The 19,628-nt window shown below is 54.6% G+C and overlaps 1 protein-coding gene across 2 annotated transcripts in view; it reads right to left on the bottom strand.

The window, feature by feature from the left end:
- LOC102947773 (tumor necrosis factor receptor superfamily member 16) overlaps positions 1 to 10,733 on the bottom strand; it is a 46,410-nt gene extending 35,677 nt beyond the window's left edge. The window contains exons 1-2 of one of the 2 annotated variants that reach the window (XM_037891284.2): positions 10,368 to 10,733; positions 9,988 to 10,251 (exon numbers count right to left, since the gene is read on the bottom strand). In XM_037891284.2, coding sequence (XP_037747212.1) covers positions 9,988 to 10,047 — 60 coding nt within the window. In that variant the 5' untranslated portion in view covers positions 10,048 to 10,251; positions 10,368 to 10,733. Of the gene's footprint in view, positions 1 to 9,987 lie in introns of both variants that reach the window. The other variant, XM_043541721.1, reaches the window with a different exon arrangement.
- Positions 10,734 to 19,628: the final 8,895 nt, after the last annotated feature.

Below are 19,628 nucleotides of genomic sequence, written 5' to 3'. Positions count from 1 at the left end.
CCCCTCGGCCCCCCCACCACCGCACCCCGTCTCTCTTAAAAAGGCAATGCTTGTAATTTTTTAAAAAACCTCCATTTGCCAACCCCCGCAGCTTTCCCTGACCTGAGGGAAAAGGGTTAAAATCAAGGAGGACTTGAAATAAATAGAATAGCAGCTGAAGCAGGGGGTTGTCTCATTTGGAGAGTCAGCCCCCCTAAGCAACTGCACGGGCAGGGTGCTCTGCAAAATGAGCATTCAGATAAAGCTGGGCTTGGGCCCTTTTTTTTCACTTCTCTGTGATGGATAAAGCAGATGGAGGATTCCCCCACATGCCCACTACTTGTTTCTTATACTGGGGCCTTGTCTACTTTGTCTTTCCTGGGAGTTTCTATGTGTGGCCGGAGAACAAGGAATAGATTTTCATTGGAACACATCCGATGAAGTGAGCTGTAGCTCACGAAAGCTTATGCTCAAATAAATTGGTTAGTCTCTAAGGTTTGCCACAAGTACTCCTTTTCTTTTTGCGGATACAGACTAACACGGCTGCTACTCTGAGAGCTGGAACAGACCTTCTGGGTCTTTGAGTCCGGACCCCTGCTAGTGCCGGGCACACCATGATATCATCCCGCTCAGACATTTATCAACCTCCCTCTTCAAACCAGCGAGGGCGTTTGCCCCACAACTGCTACCAGGAAGCTGTTCCAGACCCTCGCTCCTCGGCTGGCTTTACAAAGAGCTGGGCTCATTAGGGGCTGTGCACTTATGAACATCTGACCCCGATTGTGGGGGCTGAGTACCTGAATAATCTGTTCCAAACTCAGCCTGTAGCATCTCAGTGAAAGAGCCCAGATTTCAGATACTGGCTATGACTCCAGTCCTGCAAACAATTTCTGCACATGCCTCGGGGCCGCCCAAAAGGGTGGGGCAGCTGGCCCCAGCCGCCCCCCTCCCCTTTGAGAGGGCCCCCACACAGAGAGACGACCTGGTGCACAGGGTTACGGAGGGGCAGCTGGGCCAAACCTGAGTGGCACCGTGACCCCACGCACCAGGTCACCGTGCCTGGAGTGGGGAGACAAAACTGCCAGATCAGAATGAGCCCAGCGTTGGCTTGCTTTGCCACCCCCACCTTCTGGGCCTCTCCTCGGTATTTTTGCATTCTTGGTTGGTTTGGGGTTTTATTTGAAGGGGGGGGAAGGTCAGTTTCCAATTTCCCCCTAGGTCTCCCCAACACCTCTGTGTGGCCCTGTTAACGTTAGGCAGGGGAGCAGTCCCACTGACTTCAAGCTCCTCGTGCGCTTTAAGTTAAGCTTGTATGTAAATGTTTGCCTAAGTGAGATCAGACCGGGCTGTGGGGGAAGCTGTTCTCCGAGCTATTCCCCATGAACTCTGCAAAGCTCAGCACTGGAGATTTCCCGCATATTGTTGCGATTAAGGGCAGAAATGGTCAAGATCCGGAGGAAACCGCCCTGTGAAATTCCAGTGATGTTCACTCAAATCTGTTCATTTCTGAGCAAACATGGGGCATCTCACATCGTGGTGGTGGCTCAAAATTTTTAACTCCAAAACAAACGGTCCGTATTGTGGGCTGGTGTTCGGGGGCGCAGCACAGTTGGAGCTGGGCTGATTGGCCCCAGCTAAGGATCTGGCGCTTGCTTTGGACACAGCTCGGTGCCCACGTTCGAACATGCAAGATTTGGGGTCTGCATATGGAGGGTAGGAAAAAAGAAATGGCCAACATTCAGGGTAGGGGAAAAAGAACATTTAGCAGGTGGAAAATGGCTTGCAAAGAAATTGTGAAACTTGTCACTGGTGTTCCAGATCTCCACGCACGAGCTCGTACCGAGCGTTCCTGACTTCCCCGCGCACACACCCCGAGTGTCCCTGATCGCCAGGCGTGCACGCCCCGAGTGTCCCTGATCGGCAGGTGCGCGCGCCCCGAGTGTCCCTGATCGCCAGGCGTGCGCACACATCACACGTTCCTGATCCCCAAGAGGACGCACAGAGTTTTGCACAGCCCCTGTGAGTGGTTCCCACCCTTTCCTGTGGCTCTTTCTTTCTTAGCAGGCCCTAATCAGGTGTGATTGGCAGGCTTGTGAATAGCGGAGGGGGGAAGCTGCTATCAGAGGAACAGCCGCGTAACAAGAAGGGTTCGACTGGCAAAGGGAGGGGACCCCCGGCAGAACCGCCCGTGTTCATGCTGTTCCCACGCGACCTGTTACATGGCTGGCGTCCCCCTCCCCCAGCCAGTCGCACCCAACTCGTTACTTGCCTGTTCCCCGGCTAATACCTCGCCCCTCCACCGCTCACAGCCCCACACCCAAGCGGCTAAGCCCAGTAAGCACCCCCACAGCTATCCACACTGCGCTGGTGACATGCCTGATCCATAAATAGCACCCCCCTCCCCGGGGCCACCCGCCCCTGCTAGTCACATCCAACCTGTTGTAAGGCTCTTCCAGGAGTCGCTCCCCCACCCACCCCAATCGATCCTGCCCAACCTGTTAGATGGGCTGTTCCACTTACAGCACCCCCCCCACTCCTACGCTACGCACATCCAACCAGGTGTTCCATTCACAGCAGCCCCCCGCGGCCTCCTCGGCCTGTCTCCGCGCTCTGCCCCGAATGGCGTGGACCCCACGCTTCCCAATGAACGCCCCATCCCGTCCTTCAGAACACCCTGCTGCCGCCAGGAGAATACGACCTCTCGGTCATCTCGCTTATACTCGGGGCGTGTTGACACTACGTGTCGATCTCGCCAGGCTGGCCTCAGCCTGTAGTGTAGACGCAGCCCAACAGAAGGGGTTTCTCTGTCGACGGAGTGAGGATGGATCAGCACAGCTGCGTCTAGGCTGGAGGTGAGGTCGGCATAGCACTGGCAGTCAGGGGCGTGCTTTTTCACAGCTATTCTGACTTGACTTTGCCCCCTAAGCCAAAATAAAAACCTGCTCCAAACAGGATAGCACAGCTGTGGGGCGAGCAGCAGGCTCTTTCACAGCGGTTGGTAGTCACTCCAACCCCGCTCTCAGTTTTGCTGCCCAAATGCGATTAATGCTGAGGTTTGGGGTGTTCCGGGAATAATGAAGCCGGGAGGCCATCAATACCCAGCGCCATGTATATCGCTTATTCCTACAACAGTGCTTGGAGACCACGCCCCAGACTGGGGGCTCCTTGTCCATACCATGCTCCGAGGCGCTTGCAGACTAAACCAACATCCAGACAGAGGGTGGAAGGGGAAGTGACTTGCCCAGGGACAAACAACACATCAATGGCAGAGCCAGGCGTAGACCCCCCCCAGCTCTGCTAAGTCTCCGTTGCCTAGCTCCTATTGACTCAAACGTATCGCGAATTGTTGGACATGCGTAGTTCATTCTTAAAAACGCTCAAGAGACCAAATAACTGAACTTAGCCACACTGACTGTCTAAAGACAAAGCCGTACGATATGAAAAGGGGATACGCAGACCCCCTCCTTCCGGGAAGCAGCTTGTACCAGGGCAGAACATTTGCGTATTTTGCCAAATTTCCGATTTTTGGACTTGATTTTTGTGAAGCGTTGTGGATACCGGACATGGGTGAACAGAACTGGGGGGAAGGAGCATACTGCATTCAGGTAGCCTAGCTTCTCAACACTTAGATAAATCATGTCTGCTATATTAATACCATGCATCTAATAGTTACCAGTGTGGCGTACACTACCCCTAACATGTAGGTATCGGCGAACAGATCCTGAAGGAAAACCCACAGCCTGGATCCGAACAGCCCCAAGATTTGCAGGAAGTTTCACAACCAGATCTCGATCCAGACTGTACAACTTGAGCTTCTTTGTGCATTAGGGGCATCATCGTCCCCTTTCAGCATTCACCCAACACTTGGGTAAGTCTTAATAAGCGGATAATCTAGCAACATCAATGGGCAAATTACTCACTGGGACAGTCCAGGCTTTTTGTTTTCCCCAAATTTCCTACGGTTACTACCCCTGGTGGAGCTGAACTGGTGGGAGCAACACTGGGAAATGGGGCCAAAAGGCCTGCTGTAGGCAAGGAGAATGGCATCTGAGATCTACTGGTTTGCAGACCGAAACTGCGGCAGAACCAAGCAGTAGGAGAGGACTCTGGAAGTGGGGGATGGGGAGGCTGGCTCATGAGAGCAGTGCTGTCCAGTGGCTAGCGCACTGGGCTAGGGTTTGGGAGACCTGCTAGCCACCACTGTAATAAACAACAACTTGCTATGCTGCCCGCAGAATGAAACAGCTGGAGAGCTAGCTCGTGGGGTGTTCTTTACTGGTGTTGTCTGGTGGCTAACATCAGAGAGGACCTGGCTTCTAGTCCTGGCTCGGCCACAGACACCTGCTGTGGTCTTGGGCAGCTCAAAAACTCTGTGCCTCAGTTTCCCCATCTACATAGTGGGAACAGCCCTTTCCACTGGCCTCCCAGGTGGGCTGGGAGCATACATTCACTTTGACAGCTCCAGATAAAAGGGCTAAGTATTAATAAGATATTAATTTTAACCCAGCCCAGGACTGTTTAACACAAGGGATTCAGAGCAGAACATGCCTCTCTCCTTGAGTCTAGAAAGCCAGCCTGCTTTTCAACCGGCCTGAAAGGCTAGCTCACCCCCTCTCCCTCGAAGTCACTGGTCCAGACCTCATCCTCCTGAGGTCGATTATTATATTATGGCAGCTGTCAAGGACCATAGCAAGGATCAATACCCCATTGTGCTGAGCCCTGTGCAAACTGGCTGGCCTCTAAATGAGCTCCTGACATTTACTGGGAGGGAGACATTCCATCACTCTGCAGGGATATTATCAAAACCAGGGCTACATCCTTTAGAGCAAAGGTTTCCCCCAGCTAAAGCCCGCTCTTTGCCCTGCACCCCAGAGGTGGCTGCATTCCGGGAGCGCTGTGTGTACATCGCACGAACGGCTCTGTATGGACGTCATGTACCTGTTCGGACCCTGCCTAACCCAGTCTGCTCTCTCCTGCTTTGGGATTTCCAGTCCAGACAGTATAAAACCTCACACGGCATCCTTCCCCCCTCTTCATTTCAATGTGGGTACCAGGATCGAAGCGGCAAGGTAGAACTGGAGTGGCAGAGAAGTCAGAGCTAGATCCGTTCTACCTCGGAGCTTGCAGCATAGTTCCCTTACAGCTCCAGGGCTAACAGTGCCCTCTCCTTTAAAAAACTCTCAGTTACTCAGGCTTGCATCACTTCCCCTGGGAAATCTAACTGCACGCATTGTCAGTAAGTGCTGCTTAAGACTTACCCTATTCATCCCATTGCACAGACACACCCCCTTCCTATACTCACTCCATCCCCCTAAATAACCCCCTTCTGGATTTACAGCCTGGAAATGTTGCTAGCCAGTTGGCATGTCTCCCGCATGTCAGCCAAGCCAGACATATCGGGCCTGATCCACAGATCAGTGAAATCAATGGAAAGGCTCCCCTGGACTTCCACAGGCCATTCAACTTTCTGCATGAGGCCAGGTCTTGTTGATTTTCTCTGAGGTCCCTCCAGTGTGAGTCCTCCTGCTTGAGGGCTCTGATTATTAGAGGTCAGGAGGAGACCTCACGTGGGAGGCAGATTATCCCACATCTGCTACTTTGGGGTTCTTACACCTTCCTCTGAAGCGTCTGGTGCTGGCCCCTGCCGGAGACATGGTACTGGACGATGGACCTCGGGTCTGATCCAGTCTGGTGATGTCGATGTGCCTGTGTTGATTCCATTTTAGGATATACGCAAGGCTTTGCTTCCTGAGGGTCCTAGCTTCTATAAATAGGAAAATGTCCCTCCCTGCAATAAAGGAAGTGGGGTTCTGGACTCAAAATGTGAGTTCGGGCGGGGGTGTCATCTGTGTCTGTGCATGGGATTGTGTGCGGGGCTAGGCGTGTGTGTCGGTATGCATGTGTGTGCCGTGTAAACGGCCATGCTCTGCCGTAGGAAATCACATGAGGGATTAAACAGCCGTGGCTGCACAGACTCTCCGGCAAATTACAGGCTACTGCAAGGATCGAGTTTCGTTTACCCTCCGGGAAAAATATTATGGGCCAAGGAAGAAGAAAACATACTCTTTATATGGGGCAGTGAAGCTTTTACAAGTGCGGGGGTCGGGGGGGAGGGAGGGGTCGGGGGCAGTGAGCTCATGCTCTGTGGCAGGAAATCATTATCTCCCCTGAAAAGGAGACGTTTTGTTGGGAGCCTGAAAACAACCTCAGTGGTTCTTTGTACAGAGCTTTGCGCGTGTGCATATACACAGTGCGTGTGTGTAGAGACCCTCGGCAGGTGTCAGTCGGCCCAGCTCTGTCCAGTGGATCTCTGCCGATTTGTACCAGTCATGGGCCTGGCCCACTATCCTATTTGCTAGCTGCGCGCGTGTGTTTTGTGTCAGGCTCTTTGTGCAACTCGGCTGTGTTTGTCCAGCACGGGGGTGGTGTCCTGCGGACTGTGTGTGCCTGCATCAGTGTGTGTTGGTGTGCACAGCCAGGGCATCTCTTCTAGGAGCCGCATTTTCAGAAAAACTCAGGGCTCGGCACTCACAATCAGGGCCAGATTTTCAAGTCCTCTGCTTGCATGAGAAGTGCAGAGTCCGGCTGCAGCCAGCTGGCTGGGATCTGGGTCCCTCCTTCACTGTGGGGGAGGGTAGCTGGATTACATGGGTCTGTGGCATGTGCTTTTGGGGCGAGGCCTGTCACTTACTCTGCACGTACAGCACCTAGCACGATGGACCTCTGCTCTCAGTTAGGGCTTGGGGGAATGTGGGGACCCTGGTACGGGGGAAGAGGGCACACAGAGCCCCTGGCATGAGGGACCCTGGTGTGGGAGGAGGAGAAGGAATGGGAGCCCCCAGAGCTACTGCCATGGGGCCGGGCAGGGAGTCCCGGAAACAGAGGGGGATGAGAGCGTTACACATCGGGAGCTCATGGGATGTGCACTGGGCCTATAGAAGCAATAAAGTGTGCAACCCTCTAGTGATAATAATAAAGAGTGTGTGTGTGCGCATTACCCATTGCATCAGCCTTTAGGCCAGAACGCTACCAGCTGTTGCCAGTGGTGGGAGCCTGACATCAGGTGCCTTATGCCAGGCACGGGTGCCTTCTGCTGAGACAGCGCTGGCTTTGCCACTCTGTGGCCAGACTGCCAAGGTGTAAGCCAGGTGGGGCTGGGGGTGCATTGCTCCCAACCTCTACATGGGGGATTCCGTCATTCCAACATGGGCCTTTACAGGGAGCTCTTATAAAGCCCCCTGCCTGCCTCCTGCCTTGAGTCCCTGCTGAGCACCTGAACCTTTGAGAGGTCTCTTTAAATAGCAGCAAGAGGAAAGTCCTGACCCCACCTCCACCCACAAAACCAGCTCATTAGGTTTCTGTCCACACTGAGAGAGAGACCCCAGAGATCAGGCAAAGATGGGTTATAAAAAGAATCCCTACAGGCGAGGATCCTACACCCGGTGGTCACTAACAGAACCTCTGAGCTCACCCCACTGGGCTTGAGGCTTTCCTGTGTGGATCAAACTGTGTTTACTGGAGGCCAGCGGCCGGGAGCACCAGCATTCCCTCTCATGTCACGAGAGCTGAACATCCTCTGGGCTGGATGTCAGAGCATTTAGCTGAGACCAATGGCCTGAGAGTGCTCAGCTCCTTGGAGGCCAGGGCCCTAGACTGGAATGTCCTCCGGACAAGCTTGGTGTCTTATCTGCGGGGGCAACTCCATGAGCACCTAGGGTGACTGTATGGGCCTGATCCAAAATGCCCATTAAAGTCTTTGGAAGGGGAGTGTTTCCATTGCTCTACTGGGAGTTTGAGTCACAGGCTCTAATTCTCCGCTTGTGTCAACAGCCAAATGCCACCCAAGTCAAGGAAGCATTTACACCACCAGAGCATTTGGCCCACAGTTTTTAAGACACCACTATGATCATCTCTGGCTTGTGCATAACACAGGTCAGAGAATTTTGATAAGAAAGAAAGAAAGAAAGAAAGAAAGAAAGAAAGAAAGAAAGAAAGAAAGAAAGAAAGAAAGAAAAGGCTGGAAGCATAGACAGATAGATAGACAGGGTGTATGGGGGTAGATAGATAGATAGAGGGGGTGTATGGGGACAGACAGATAGATATTTTGATAGAGGGGGTATATGGGGGTAGATAGATAGATAGATAGATAGATAGATAGATAGATAGATAGATAGATAGATAGAGGGGGTATATGGGGGTAGATAGATAGATAGATAGATAGATAGAGGGGGTATATGGGGGTAGATAGATAGAGGGGGTGTATGGGGACAGACAGATAGACAGATAGAGGGGGTGTATGGGGGTAGGTAGATAGATAGATAGATGGGGTATATGGGGGTAGATTGATAGAGGGGGTGTATGGGGACAGACAGATAGATTGGTAGAGGGGGGTATATGGGGGTAGATAGATTGATAGAGGGGGTGTATGGGGTAGATAGATAGATTGATTTAACGAAAAATCTCTCACTACCTGTTGGTAAAAATTAACAGGCCAAATTCATCCCTAGTGTAAAGCCATTGACAGATCCAGTGTTTACATCTTCTACAAACAGAATAATGACCCAGCTGACACCCCCTCACCCCAATCTCACCCAGCCTGACCAGCAGGACAGAGATGTGATTCTGCCGAGGGAGTTTCCCCCAAGTTTATAAAAGCAGCCCTTCCGAAACCAGTCTGAGCATTGCTCTGAAAACAAAACACCACAAGTTCCCTAATGGCTTTTTCAAAGCAGAGTCTTAACTAAAACCCCAGCCCCTCTTCACAGTCACCCCTGCACCAAGCAATTCCTCCCCAAAGAATGGTGTTATAACTGCTTCCTTTATTATATTTATTTTATGCCCCCCCCAACAACAGCCCCTCCTCAACCAAACGAAAAATCTCCCTGCGTCACAACTAATAAGAATAGAAAAATGAGGCCATGCAATGTTAATTACCTCCTCAGGATATAGGAGGATAAATGCAGCTTTTACACGGGCTGACCGCATAATTACAGAGACCGGCTGCACAAAAATGTTAATTCCAGACCAGGAAACTGTTCCACATTAATCCTGACATGAAATTTACTGGAAAGAATGAATGAGGGACTCGCCTTGCTTGTCTCGCTCTCTCTCTCGCTCCCAGTCCGAATGGGGACAAAACCAAAGCAGCTGTTAATGGCTCGACAGCCAGGAGATGGAGAGAGCCTCAGCGTCTTGCTCACCTGGGAGATCTCGAGCATTGTCCAGCACCAAAAAACCAGGACAGAGCCGAACACAGGCCACCAATGCAAGCAAAAGGCTGGTTCTGGTTCTGCCCAGGGAGAAGCAGCTGGACTCTCCTCTGGCATAGACCAGGGCAGTTCCAGTGACTTTAGCTGAAGTTTGCAGGGAGGTAAGTGGTAGCCGATCCCAGACCCAAACCCTTCCCCCTTTGCTCCAGTGAGGTCGGTGGCAAAATCCCCTCGATCTACTTCAAAAACGAAAGGACTGGGGCGGACCCACTGCGCTCTGTAATGCCCCACGGGTGTGTAAGCCGTGCAATCCGACAGCTCTAAAGCGAAGGAGTTTTATGCAACATCCCGGGGCTGCTCGTACCCTCAGCCCCCCTCCCCCTTTAAAATGCGAACCGGTTTCACTCACCCTTCCCTCCCCCGAGCTGAGAAACCGGGAAACTTTGACCTCTCTGGAGCCGGGGGGGGGGGGGGGGCGCTTCAGAGGAATCGCAGGGTCAGCCCGGGAAGGCAAAAATCCCCGTCCCCTTCCTCTAGAGTTCACAGCCCTCTTTCCTTGCACGCGGGGTGAGTGTGTGCGCGCGTGCAAGGCGCTGGGGGGGGGGGGGGGCGTGTGTGAAGCCTGGATTTCAAAAGCTGCAGCCCGATGCAAACCCGCTGATTCCCTCCGGGCCAGGCCAGGGTCTCCCGAGACCGCCCCCAGCCCGGTGACCGCAAAGCGCCCCGGCAGCTCCAGGCTGGCACCCGGCCTGTGTCCGCCCCGGCCGGCGGACGCGGGGGCGAGGAGCGGGGCACTCACCTTGCCCGGGCACAGCTGGCAGAGCAGAAGGAGGCAGAGAGGCGCCCCGGTCGGCTGCATCTCGGCTTCTCCGCCGTCCGTCGGTCTGTCTGTCCCGGCCGCCTCGCCCCCCTGCCCGGCTGCAGTTAATAAGCAGATGCAGAGCTCGTGCCCCGGGGCTCGTCCTTTGATCCGGCGGATCTGCTGTTTGGAGGGGGGGGGGCGCTGATGCAAACTTAAGAGAAACCCCGCATCCAGCAGTTCGGGGAGGGGGCGGGGGTGGATCTAGCAAAACAAAACAAAAAATCAAAAACGTTGCAGGAAAGGCGATTTGCTAAAAAAATAAACTCCCGCACAAAGCCGCAGCAGGGGGAGTTGTCGTGTCCGGCATCAGCCCCTACCCTGAAGTGAGACGGATCCAGATGCTCCAGCCCAGGGGAGCCGAGGGAGTCAGGCCAGGGCGAGCTTTGGCACCAGCGAGCCTCGCTCAGCCGCCCCCCGCGCTCGGGGCCGGGGAGAGCCGGGATCCGAGCCTCCTCCCCGAGGGGAGCCAAGGACGCTCCTTTGCAAGAAGGGACCTGGCGGAGTTTGCTTTGCTAGCAGGAGCCGCGGCGGCTGGAAATGCCTCTGTGTGTGTGTGTGTGTGTGTGAGGAGGGCTGTGATGTGAGCCTCCTTGGCCCTACCCCTCCCAGGATCTGTGCCGGCTGCCACCTCCTCCCGCCCCCTCCGTGTCTGTCTCCTCTCTTTTCCATGCAGACATGAAAGAGGGAAGGGACCCAGGATGAAAGAGGGGAGGGAGCAACAAGCGGGGAGGGGTGGAGAGAAGAGAGAGATCATACATTTTTAAAAGTTACAGGGGGGAGGGGGCGGGTGTCAGCCCCTTGATTGGCTACCGAGCGGCAGAGGGGGCAGGTTTCTGCTCTGGGACTGGCCGAGAGCAAGAAGGGGTCGTAAATCTTCCCAGCGAGTCTGGTGGGGAGGAAGGGAGCTGACAGCTTCCCAAGTCCTGGAGCCGAAAAGCACTCCCAGACCTGATCGCCACCGGCCTTTGTTGTGTAATCGACGCCCTCGCCTTCCTGGCCTAGCCTGGGGAGAGATGGGCTCCTCTTAACCCAGACCTAAGGCTCCCGAACTTTGGATCCCCCTAGATTTGTGTGTGCACGTTACACACACACACACACACACACACAACTGCACATAAGCGCTCACACACACACGACATCTACAGTTTTTAGTGCACAGGAAGATTCGGCATGGATGCCCATTGCTTACTTGGCAAGGAGGTGGAAGCCCTTAATTAAATCAAAGCCAGCTTGGGTGGCAGTTTAAGGCAGTATTTCTCAAGGACCGGTCCGTGGACTGGCGCTGGTCCCTGAGATCTCCCCGACGCAGTTTCGGAAGGCAGCAAGCCCGTCCCGGTATCAAAAAGGTTGAGAAATGCCGCTCTAAAGTAGGTTTCAGAGTAGCAGCCCTGTTCGTCTGTATCCGCAGAAAGAACAGGAGGACTTGTGGCACCTCAGAGACTAACCAATTTATTAGAGCATAAGCGTTCGTGAGCCCACTGCTGCTCACAGCACAGTGGGCCCTGTCAATACTTCCTTAGCATCAGGAGCTTTGCAAAGGTTGCCCAAGTGGAAGGCCTAGCCAACCTGTCGGGGAAAGAGAGCGTGGGCACCGCACTGTGTAGCCACCGGCCACCCGTGCTGGGCTGCGCAAATAGACCCAGGGGCCCGAGGTGTAGCCCGACCCTGCGTTGCATCCACCCGTGTCAGCTGCCTGCCACCAGCAGAGACACGGCTATCGTTGGTGGTGATGTTACGTTCGCGCCTAGACGCTCCAGCTGGGGCTGGGGCCCTGGTGGTGCCGGATGCTGTACACACACGTAGGAAGGGATGGGACTTGCCCTGCCCCCTGGGCCGCACGGCCATCGCCCTAGCCTGGCGCTAGTCTCGTTGAGCTGGCCTGAACGGCGCGCGAGACCTCCCCTATCTAGCAGAGGGAGCGACAGCCTCTTGGGTCCACAGAGTCCGTTTGCCGTCACTGCTGTCCATCCCTGACGCGGTGGTGGATCGCAGGGAGATCCCAGGCCTCCCACCGCAGCCTCTCGCCTGGTCCCCTAGAGTCACTGTCGTTCTCTTTTGGTTCGGATCATAAGACTTTGGTCATTTCTGATTGTCTTAGCGTTAGCTGGAGAGAGGCAGCCGGGGCCCAGCCTGTAGGGCAGAGGGCTGGGAGTCTGGAGATGGAGGGGGGGGTCTATTTCTGACACTGAACTTGGGCCAGCCACGTCACCTCACCTACTTTATCTGTCTTGCCTGTTATAGCCTGTAAGCTCTTTGGGGCGGAGACTGCCCCTTGCTATGTGTCTAGACAGCCCCTAGCCTGGCAGGGTCCCAATTTCAGGAGGGGCCTGAAGGTACCACTAAGCTTTCTTCCATGCCACTTCAGACATTGGAGTAGGAAGTCCAAAGAAAGGGCAGAGAGCAAAGCGACAGAAGGCGATCCGCGAGAATGCTGTGGGGTGGAGTAAGAAGGTGGCTTTTCTGCTAAAACCACTGATCTGCGGGGATTTCTCTCGTGATTAATCACGTTGCTCTTGTCGACTCTTTCAGTTAGCATAAGGATGGGCTGTTTTTTTTCCAAATCCCGGTGTAACAATTATCCTGTTGGAGATGTCAGGCTGAGATCTGCTCTCCCATCACCGGGTAGATACTCGCGGGGGCGGGGGCGGGGGCAGGGGGAGGGAGGATGCAGAGCACTGAGGCTCTCTATTCAGCCAGAGGAAAGGAACAGCATCGGAAGCTGTGGCGCAAGCTGCCCGGAGCTTGCAGGAGCTTCCTCTCCTCGTCCTCTCCATCTAGGTACAAGTACATCCCCCACTGCACGAGAGTTAACGCCTTGATCTCCATTTTACAGATGGGAGCGCCGGCCCAGAGCCTCACAGGTCGTGAGGTGCCCATCTCCCATTGAAATCTGGGCTAAGGGACTTGCCCAGGGTCACGCAGGGAGACTGTGGCAGAGTACAGACTTGAATGTGGGTTTCCTGAGACATAGGCTGGTGCCCTTGCCACCGGCCCATTCTTCCTCTCCCAAAGTCTCTCATCCTTAGTCCGCTCAGTACGTGGCCACTCAGTTAAGCCTGCCAGTTGTGGTGCTAATGGTTTAACTGATTTGGAGACAGTCCACTGGGAATATGCTAGAGACCCACCAAACTCATTCCACTCATGGCCCTGAACAGCTGTCAGATGGGCACAGCTTTGGATGACTTGAGGTTGAATTCTCATAAGAACGGCCAGAGTGGATCAGAGCAAGGGTCCATCTAGCCCAGTGTCCTGTCTTCCGACAGTGGCCAGTGCCCGGTGCCCCAGAGGGAAGGAACAGAACAGGGCAATTATTGAGCGATCCATCCCGTCGTCCAGTCCCATCTTCTGACAGTCAGAGGGTTAGGGACATCCAGAATGTGGGTTTGTGTCCCTGGCCATCTTGGCTAATAGCCACTGCTAGACCTATCCTCCTTTCCCCCTGCCTTTATTTCCCATAGATGTTTCCATCCTGCTGTTGGAGAGGCACTAACAAAGGGAGGGCTGCTCCCACTGACCTTCTTCTCTGCAGCCTGAGCAGGAAATGAAATCCTGTGTGGATGTAGCTCAATGATTTCAATGGTAGAAACGCTCCGGAGCCAACAACACCTCAAACCTTGGCTGTGGATCCAGATCCCAGCTTTGTTATGTGTAGTGTTGTAGCACCCAAGAGCCCTTGTCATGGAACAGGATCCTATTGCCCTGGGCGCAGCTCAAACACAGAAGAAAAAGACAGTCCCTGCTGCAAGGAGCTTACAATTTAGGTATCAGACAGAGACAACAGATGGAGCCAGACCAACCGAGGGGGAGCACAAGGAAACAATGAAACAATATTCATCAGTGTGACAGGCAGTGGACTCTGCATGCCGGCAGCCTAACAGCTGTCAAGTATTTTGCAGGCATCTCTGCAGAGGAGAGTTTTAAGGAGAGATTTGAAGGAGGATAACGAGGTAGCCTTGTGGATAATTACAAGGAGCTCCTCCCAAGAACAAGACGCAATGTGGGAGAAGCCATGAGGCTTTACAACTCACAGGCAAACAACGAGGGGTTAAATTCCAGCTCTGAGACCCCCTTTCCTCCCCTTGTCTGCTACCAACCAAAAACAAGAGAGAGAGAAAAGGGGGAATTAATAAAATCTAAAGCAAACAAACCAACAACTCCCTACCTCAATCCGAGCTATGATGCCCCCAAAAAAGAGAAGTGCAGGAGACTCCATGAAATCCCCTAAAGGACTTTGATATTGCTGTAGCTTTTTATGAGTCAAGGGCCCAGATACTAGGGTGATGGGCAGCAGGATAAATAGAAAGATTGATATGAGAGATTTTTTTTTTAAAAAAAAATCAGGGTTTCATTGAGCTCACTCCATCCCAATAGCTCACGCTTAACATTTATCCCTTTGCAAGGGAGGCTGTCAAAGCACCGGGCAAACAGTAACGATTGACAAGCATGGCTCTCTTAGAGGTAGGCACTGCTGGGGAAACTGAGGCACAGCCAGGCTGAGCAATTTGGCCATGGTGTGGCGTTGGCAACGTCCAGGCAGCTGGTGCGCTGGGGCTACTGCTTGGTACACTCATCAGAACGCCAGTTACTTTGGGCTGTCCTCTTTGCTTCATTGTAGCCACCTTGTGTCTCCGATCCTCGGCTGCTCGCCCCACCAACTTGCCCTCAAACAACAAAAAGTGGGGCAGGTTCAATCATGTGTTCAATGTATTTAAAACGTCTCAGTACAGGGGCCCAGCTGAACAGGGGCTCTGAGCTGCACAGAGAGAATAAGCTGCCCTCGTTCGTTAGGGGAGGTGCAACAGACAATGCTGAGAAATGGGTTTCCCAGGGAAAGCATCCGAGTCCAAATGCTGTGGTGAGTCCTTCTGGGCATGAGTCACGGAGCCCCCGATCCTTATGCCCAGGGAATTCCCGCGGTCCCTTCCCGTGCGCGGCAGGCGTTACACCAGGGGTGCTGCTGCTGACAGATACACAGCATTGCTGAATGGCACAATGCCTGCCTCCGCTTCCCCAGACTGTCCAGACAGCTGTGCACGGGGGAGTCTCCTGCCCACGTCTGCCCACGCCTGAACACAGTGGGTCTCCTAGGAACACAGGAGACATTCATCTGGCTTGCAACAGGCTGTCAGGTGAACCTGCTCCCGCTTCCCCATCATCACTGCCAGCTCCCTGCTCCTCCTGCAGCCCCATCTCCTCCTTTCCACCACCCTGCAGGCCTGATTCTGAGCTCACACCAGTGCCGATCAGGAGAGACTCCACTGGTGTGACCCCATGGAGATCTGAATCAGGCCCTGGGTACCTAAAATCAGCCCCAGCCCAAGCCCTCCTGCTCTGAGCCCTGTACCTCAAAGCCACACTCCCAGCCCCAGCTCCCCATCCCCATGCGTGTGGCAGAATAGCCTATTGTATCAGCCATCTCGTTCCTTCCCTCCTTGGCTCTCACTCTGGGACGTGGGATCCCGATAGCTGAACACAGCGAGTCCAGTGTACCCCAATCTGTGGCAGGCATCGATACCTAATGCTTCTGTGGGAGCACCACCATAATGCCCCGATGCAGTGTTGTAAGGAGCAGAGGAGTAATTCCTTCCTGACCCTCTTTGGTGCTCATCTCCTCCCCTGAAGCATGGCACTTAATGGGTCATTTTTGCATTCCAGATATACCAGTCCTGTGACTTTTCCCTCTGCCCCTTGGCAATTAGCAATGCTGAAAGAGACCTAGCAGTGATAGCTGGCTAAGTGTTTGCCATGGGGTGAGGCAGGAAAACAAAGCCAATGTGGTTTTGGTTTACATGCACGGAGGAAATAGCTAAAGAGATGATCGCCAGCACTACCGGGACTATACTTATAATGGGAGGGAGTATTAACTAGTGGGTAGAACAGGGGATGGGGAGCTGGAACGCCTGGGCTGTATTTCCAGCTGTGACACCTGGGAAAAGCCACTAAAGCACTCTGGGCCTCAGCTGCCCCTTTTACAAAATGCAGATACATAACCCAGGGAGAGGGCTTGCGAGGCTTCAGCCACGATGACTGTCACGTGCTTTGAGCTCCCAGAAGGAAGTTGAGGCTTTGGAAGGAACTCAGAAACACTCAGCACACACGATTCAGGAGCTAAAGAGATCATTTTAGGGTTGGGGAAGGTTAACAGAGCTAAAGGTCTGAACCTTATTGGTGCAGAGCGCTGGCTGCTCCTCTTGAAGTCACTGGGAGTGTCAGCTGCTCAAGCCCTCACAGGAGCAGGCCCTACATTTCTTAGGCTTGTGAGCTCTTTGGGGCATGACCCATCTTTTAATGTCTGTATATACAGCACCTCGTGCCAGGGGACCCTGCTCGTGGCTGGGGCCTCCCGGTGCACCCATAATTCAAATGGCAGTCCTAATCCACTTGTGCAACTTGGCCAAATGCTGCGTGTGGTGATTCAGAACCCTAATACTTAGCAATCAGGTAGCAATGTCCATCTGTAGCTAGGAAGCTGCTTGACTAAGGGAAACTGAGGCACACTGCGGGAAAGGGCCTTGCTCAATGTCCCACACAGAGCGAGTCAGTGGGAAACGGAACCCGGGCGGCCTGAACCCCGGAAAGGAGAGCAAAGGGGCTGCGGAAATCTATAAGTATTTGACTGTTGTAGGGAGGGCAGGGCCGGCCTTGGGGATGGGTGACCACCTTGGTTGGGGGTGCCGTCCAAATGCCGCAAGTTGGCAGGCCTGGGCTGCCAGAGCGGGGGTCAGTGCAAGCGAGCCGGGGGCTGGAGAACACAGCCGGCCGGGGGTGGGTGATGCCCCCTGGAGCTGAGGGGCACAGTGGTCAGGGGTGTTTGGCTGGGGCAGCTCCTGGGCTCAGAAACTCCTCCCTGTGCAGCCCTTCCCACGGGCAATGGGGGTAGAAACTTCACTTCCCCCAGCGAGGGTAGCTGGTCCATGGAAGTGTTCTCCCATAGGCCTAGCTGCGTCTACATAGGGTGTGGAGGGGTGTCAGGGCGGCCTGGCTGCCTGCGCAGAAAGGTGGATTTCTCACACCCTCAGCCCCCGAGCGGCTTAGACCAGGCCCCAGCCCCCCTCCTCCCACAGCCAGCACCAGCTGAACGGAAAGTTGTTGAGTGAATTAGTGCAATTGCCTTGCAGGGGAATCTTGCTTCCTGCTCTTTCAACCCCAGCCGGGCGGTGAGGGAGATCAAAGGCTGCTGCTACTGTCCGTCTGGCAGGATTAATGTCCTCGGGTCTGGGGACGCCTCCCTTTGGTGTGTGGAGAATCCGCGCGGGAGGGACAGGGGCGTCTCTTTATCCAGAGGAGCAGGAGTTAGCCAGCTGGCCGGCTGCAGAGGGTGCCCCCCCACCCCCGCAGCACCCGCGTGCACCACCCAGTGTCCTGGCTGCTCTGGCATGCGGGCAAAGGGCTCCGTCCGCATGGCACTGGTTCAGCCCCAGCTATGGCAGCGCTGGGCACTGGTGTCGGCTAAGCCTGGCAGGCCAGGTCTGGACACAGCAGGGGTGAGGGGACATGGCCTTTCCTAGAGCCGATGGCATGGCTGGGGCCCGTGGAAGCCAGTAGACAACCTGGGGGACCCCACACACAGGGGAGGGGATGCAGTGATCGTATCTAGGGGCATCAAGAGCCAGTGGCTAGACAGTGGCGGGGGTTGGGGGGTGTGTGTGTAAGACAAGAGTGAGGGCTGGTTCCCTGGTCTGTGTCTGCGTTCGTACAGCGGTCGCATGTGCGCAGCCATCGGCCTGCCGAAGGAACCCCGGGGAGATGGGGGAGGACAGCCTCCCGCGAGCCATGGGTCTGGGGGAAATGTTGCAATTGGGAAATCTATTCTAACTGGGGGGGTGGCTGAGTTGGGGTGCTCAGCTGGCCCTGTGGAACCCCTGTGCCCCCCTGGCAGTAACACCCCGGAGCCGCTGTCCTGGAGCTCCCCTCCCGGAACGCTTCCTCCCAGCCTTCCCCTCCAGAGTCAGCCGAGGCAATCAGACCTCGCAGCTCTAGCCCCCGGTGGTCACAGCCAGACCCTCCTCTCCCCTGGCGGGCAGGGGTTCCAGAAACACACACTCCAATGCCACCCTGCAGCACTGAAAGCCCTGTGAATCACCCTGAGCCCGTCTTGAAACCCTCCCAACAGGAGAGCCCCCCCCCACTTTGGTACAGGCCTCCCCTTCTCCCCCAGCTCCCTGAGCTCCATCTCCAAGGATGCTTTTCCACACACAAAACTCAGAGGGAGGCAATTATCCAGATCCTCTGTGTGGCAGAACCAGTCCTGCCTCCCCCCGCCAAATAACCCCACCCATTCCCCTTCTCATTGCTCCACCTGCCCCACTTACAGCCCCTTCCCCCTCTCACTCAGGGGCTCCCATGTATATCCCTTGAGTTCAGGAGTCTCCTTTCCTTGCCAGCTTGAGCCCTGATGGCTTGGATGACGTCTCTTATTGCCCTAGTAATACTTTGCATTTGAGCAGGGCTTTTCAAATAGGGAGAACCATTATTACCCCCATATTACAGGTGGGGAAACTGAGGCAGAGACTCTCACCAAGTATGGGCACAATGACCTTAAACTGGGGGGCACAAAGCACAGGGCAAAGTCAGAGTGAAATAACCATGCAGCAGCGGGATGGGGGAGTAAAAGACACGTTCTGCTCCAGTGTGAGAAGGAGATTGGCTCCGATTCGCTGACATGATGGCTATTATTAATGACCACAGTAGCACTGGCATGCCGCTGTTGGGATCAGTGCCCCATGGCACAAGGCGCTGTACGTACATGTCATGAGGGAGTGTCCCGAGCCTAAACGTTTACAGTTTAAGTAGGCGAGGCAGAGGAAGGGTGGGAAAGGACAGAGGCTCAGAGATGGGAAATGACGACAGGGTAGCCAGGGCTCCAGGCGGAAAAGGGTCAGGGAGAAGGGAGACGAGTGCCTGGCACACTGAATACAATGGGGCAGCCCGGTGGAGCAGAGCTGTGTGTGTCCCTAATGCAGACACCGTGTAGGGACAGCTCTCAGACCAGGGCAGCCCTTTGATTTCAGCCTGAAAACTCACACCTCCCGTCCCCTCAAGGGCCCTTTGTTGCCATCTTGACATTGTCCTGACATTCGGGGGCTGGTTGTAAAGATGTGGATTGTAGGCTCTGGCTCCTGCCCTCCTGCTGGCCCTTTGTCTCCCTGTTGCAATTGCTCCCTGGGAGAAGATGGCAATGAAGACAAGGCCTTTTTTGGAGGGGGGGGGATATCAAGAGATGGAGAAGACCAGTTAGCTCCAACCCTGTCCCTTGGGACCACTGCAAGTTCTTCGCTGCCCTCTCCAGTGCTGTACATAACTCACTTCCCTCTTCCTTGGAAAGAAAGAATTAGCTACGTTCATGGAGGATAGACCCACCAATGGCTATTAGCCCAGATGGCTAAGCCTCTGGCTGCCAGATGCTGGGACTGTACAACAGGGGATGGATCACTCAGTAATGCCCTGTTCTGTTCATTCCCTCTGATGCATCTGGCATTGGCTGCTGTCGGAAGACAGGATTTTGGGCTAGCTGGCCCTTTGGTCTGACCCACTATGGCCGTTCTGATGGTTTAAAACTACACCCTCGTCAGCTCTGC

This window comes from Chelonia mydas, chromosome 2 (assembly GCF_015237465.2).
Source record: "Chelonia mydas isolate rCheMyd1 chromosome 2, rCheMyd1.pri.v2, whole genome shotgun sequence".
In the NCBI taxonomy this organism is placed as follows: domain Eukaryota; kingdom Metazoa; phylum Chordata; order Testudines; family Cheloniidae; genus Chelonia; species Chelonia mydas.
This window is presented reverse-complemented; position numbering and strand designations above follow the sequence as displayed.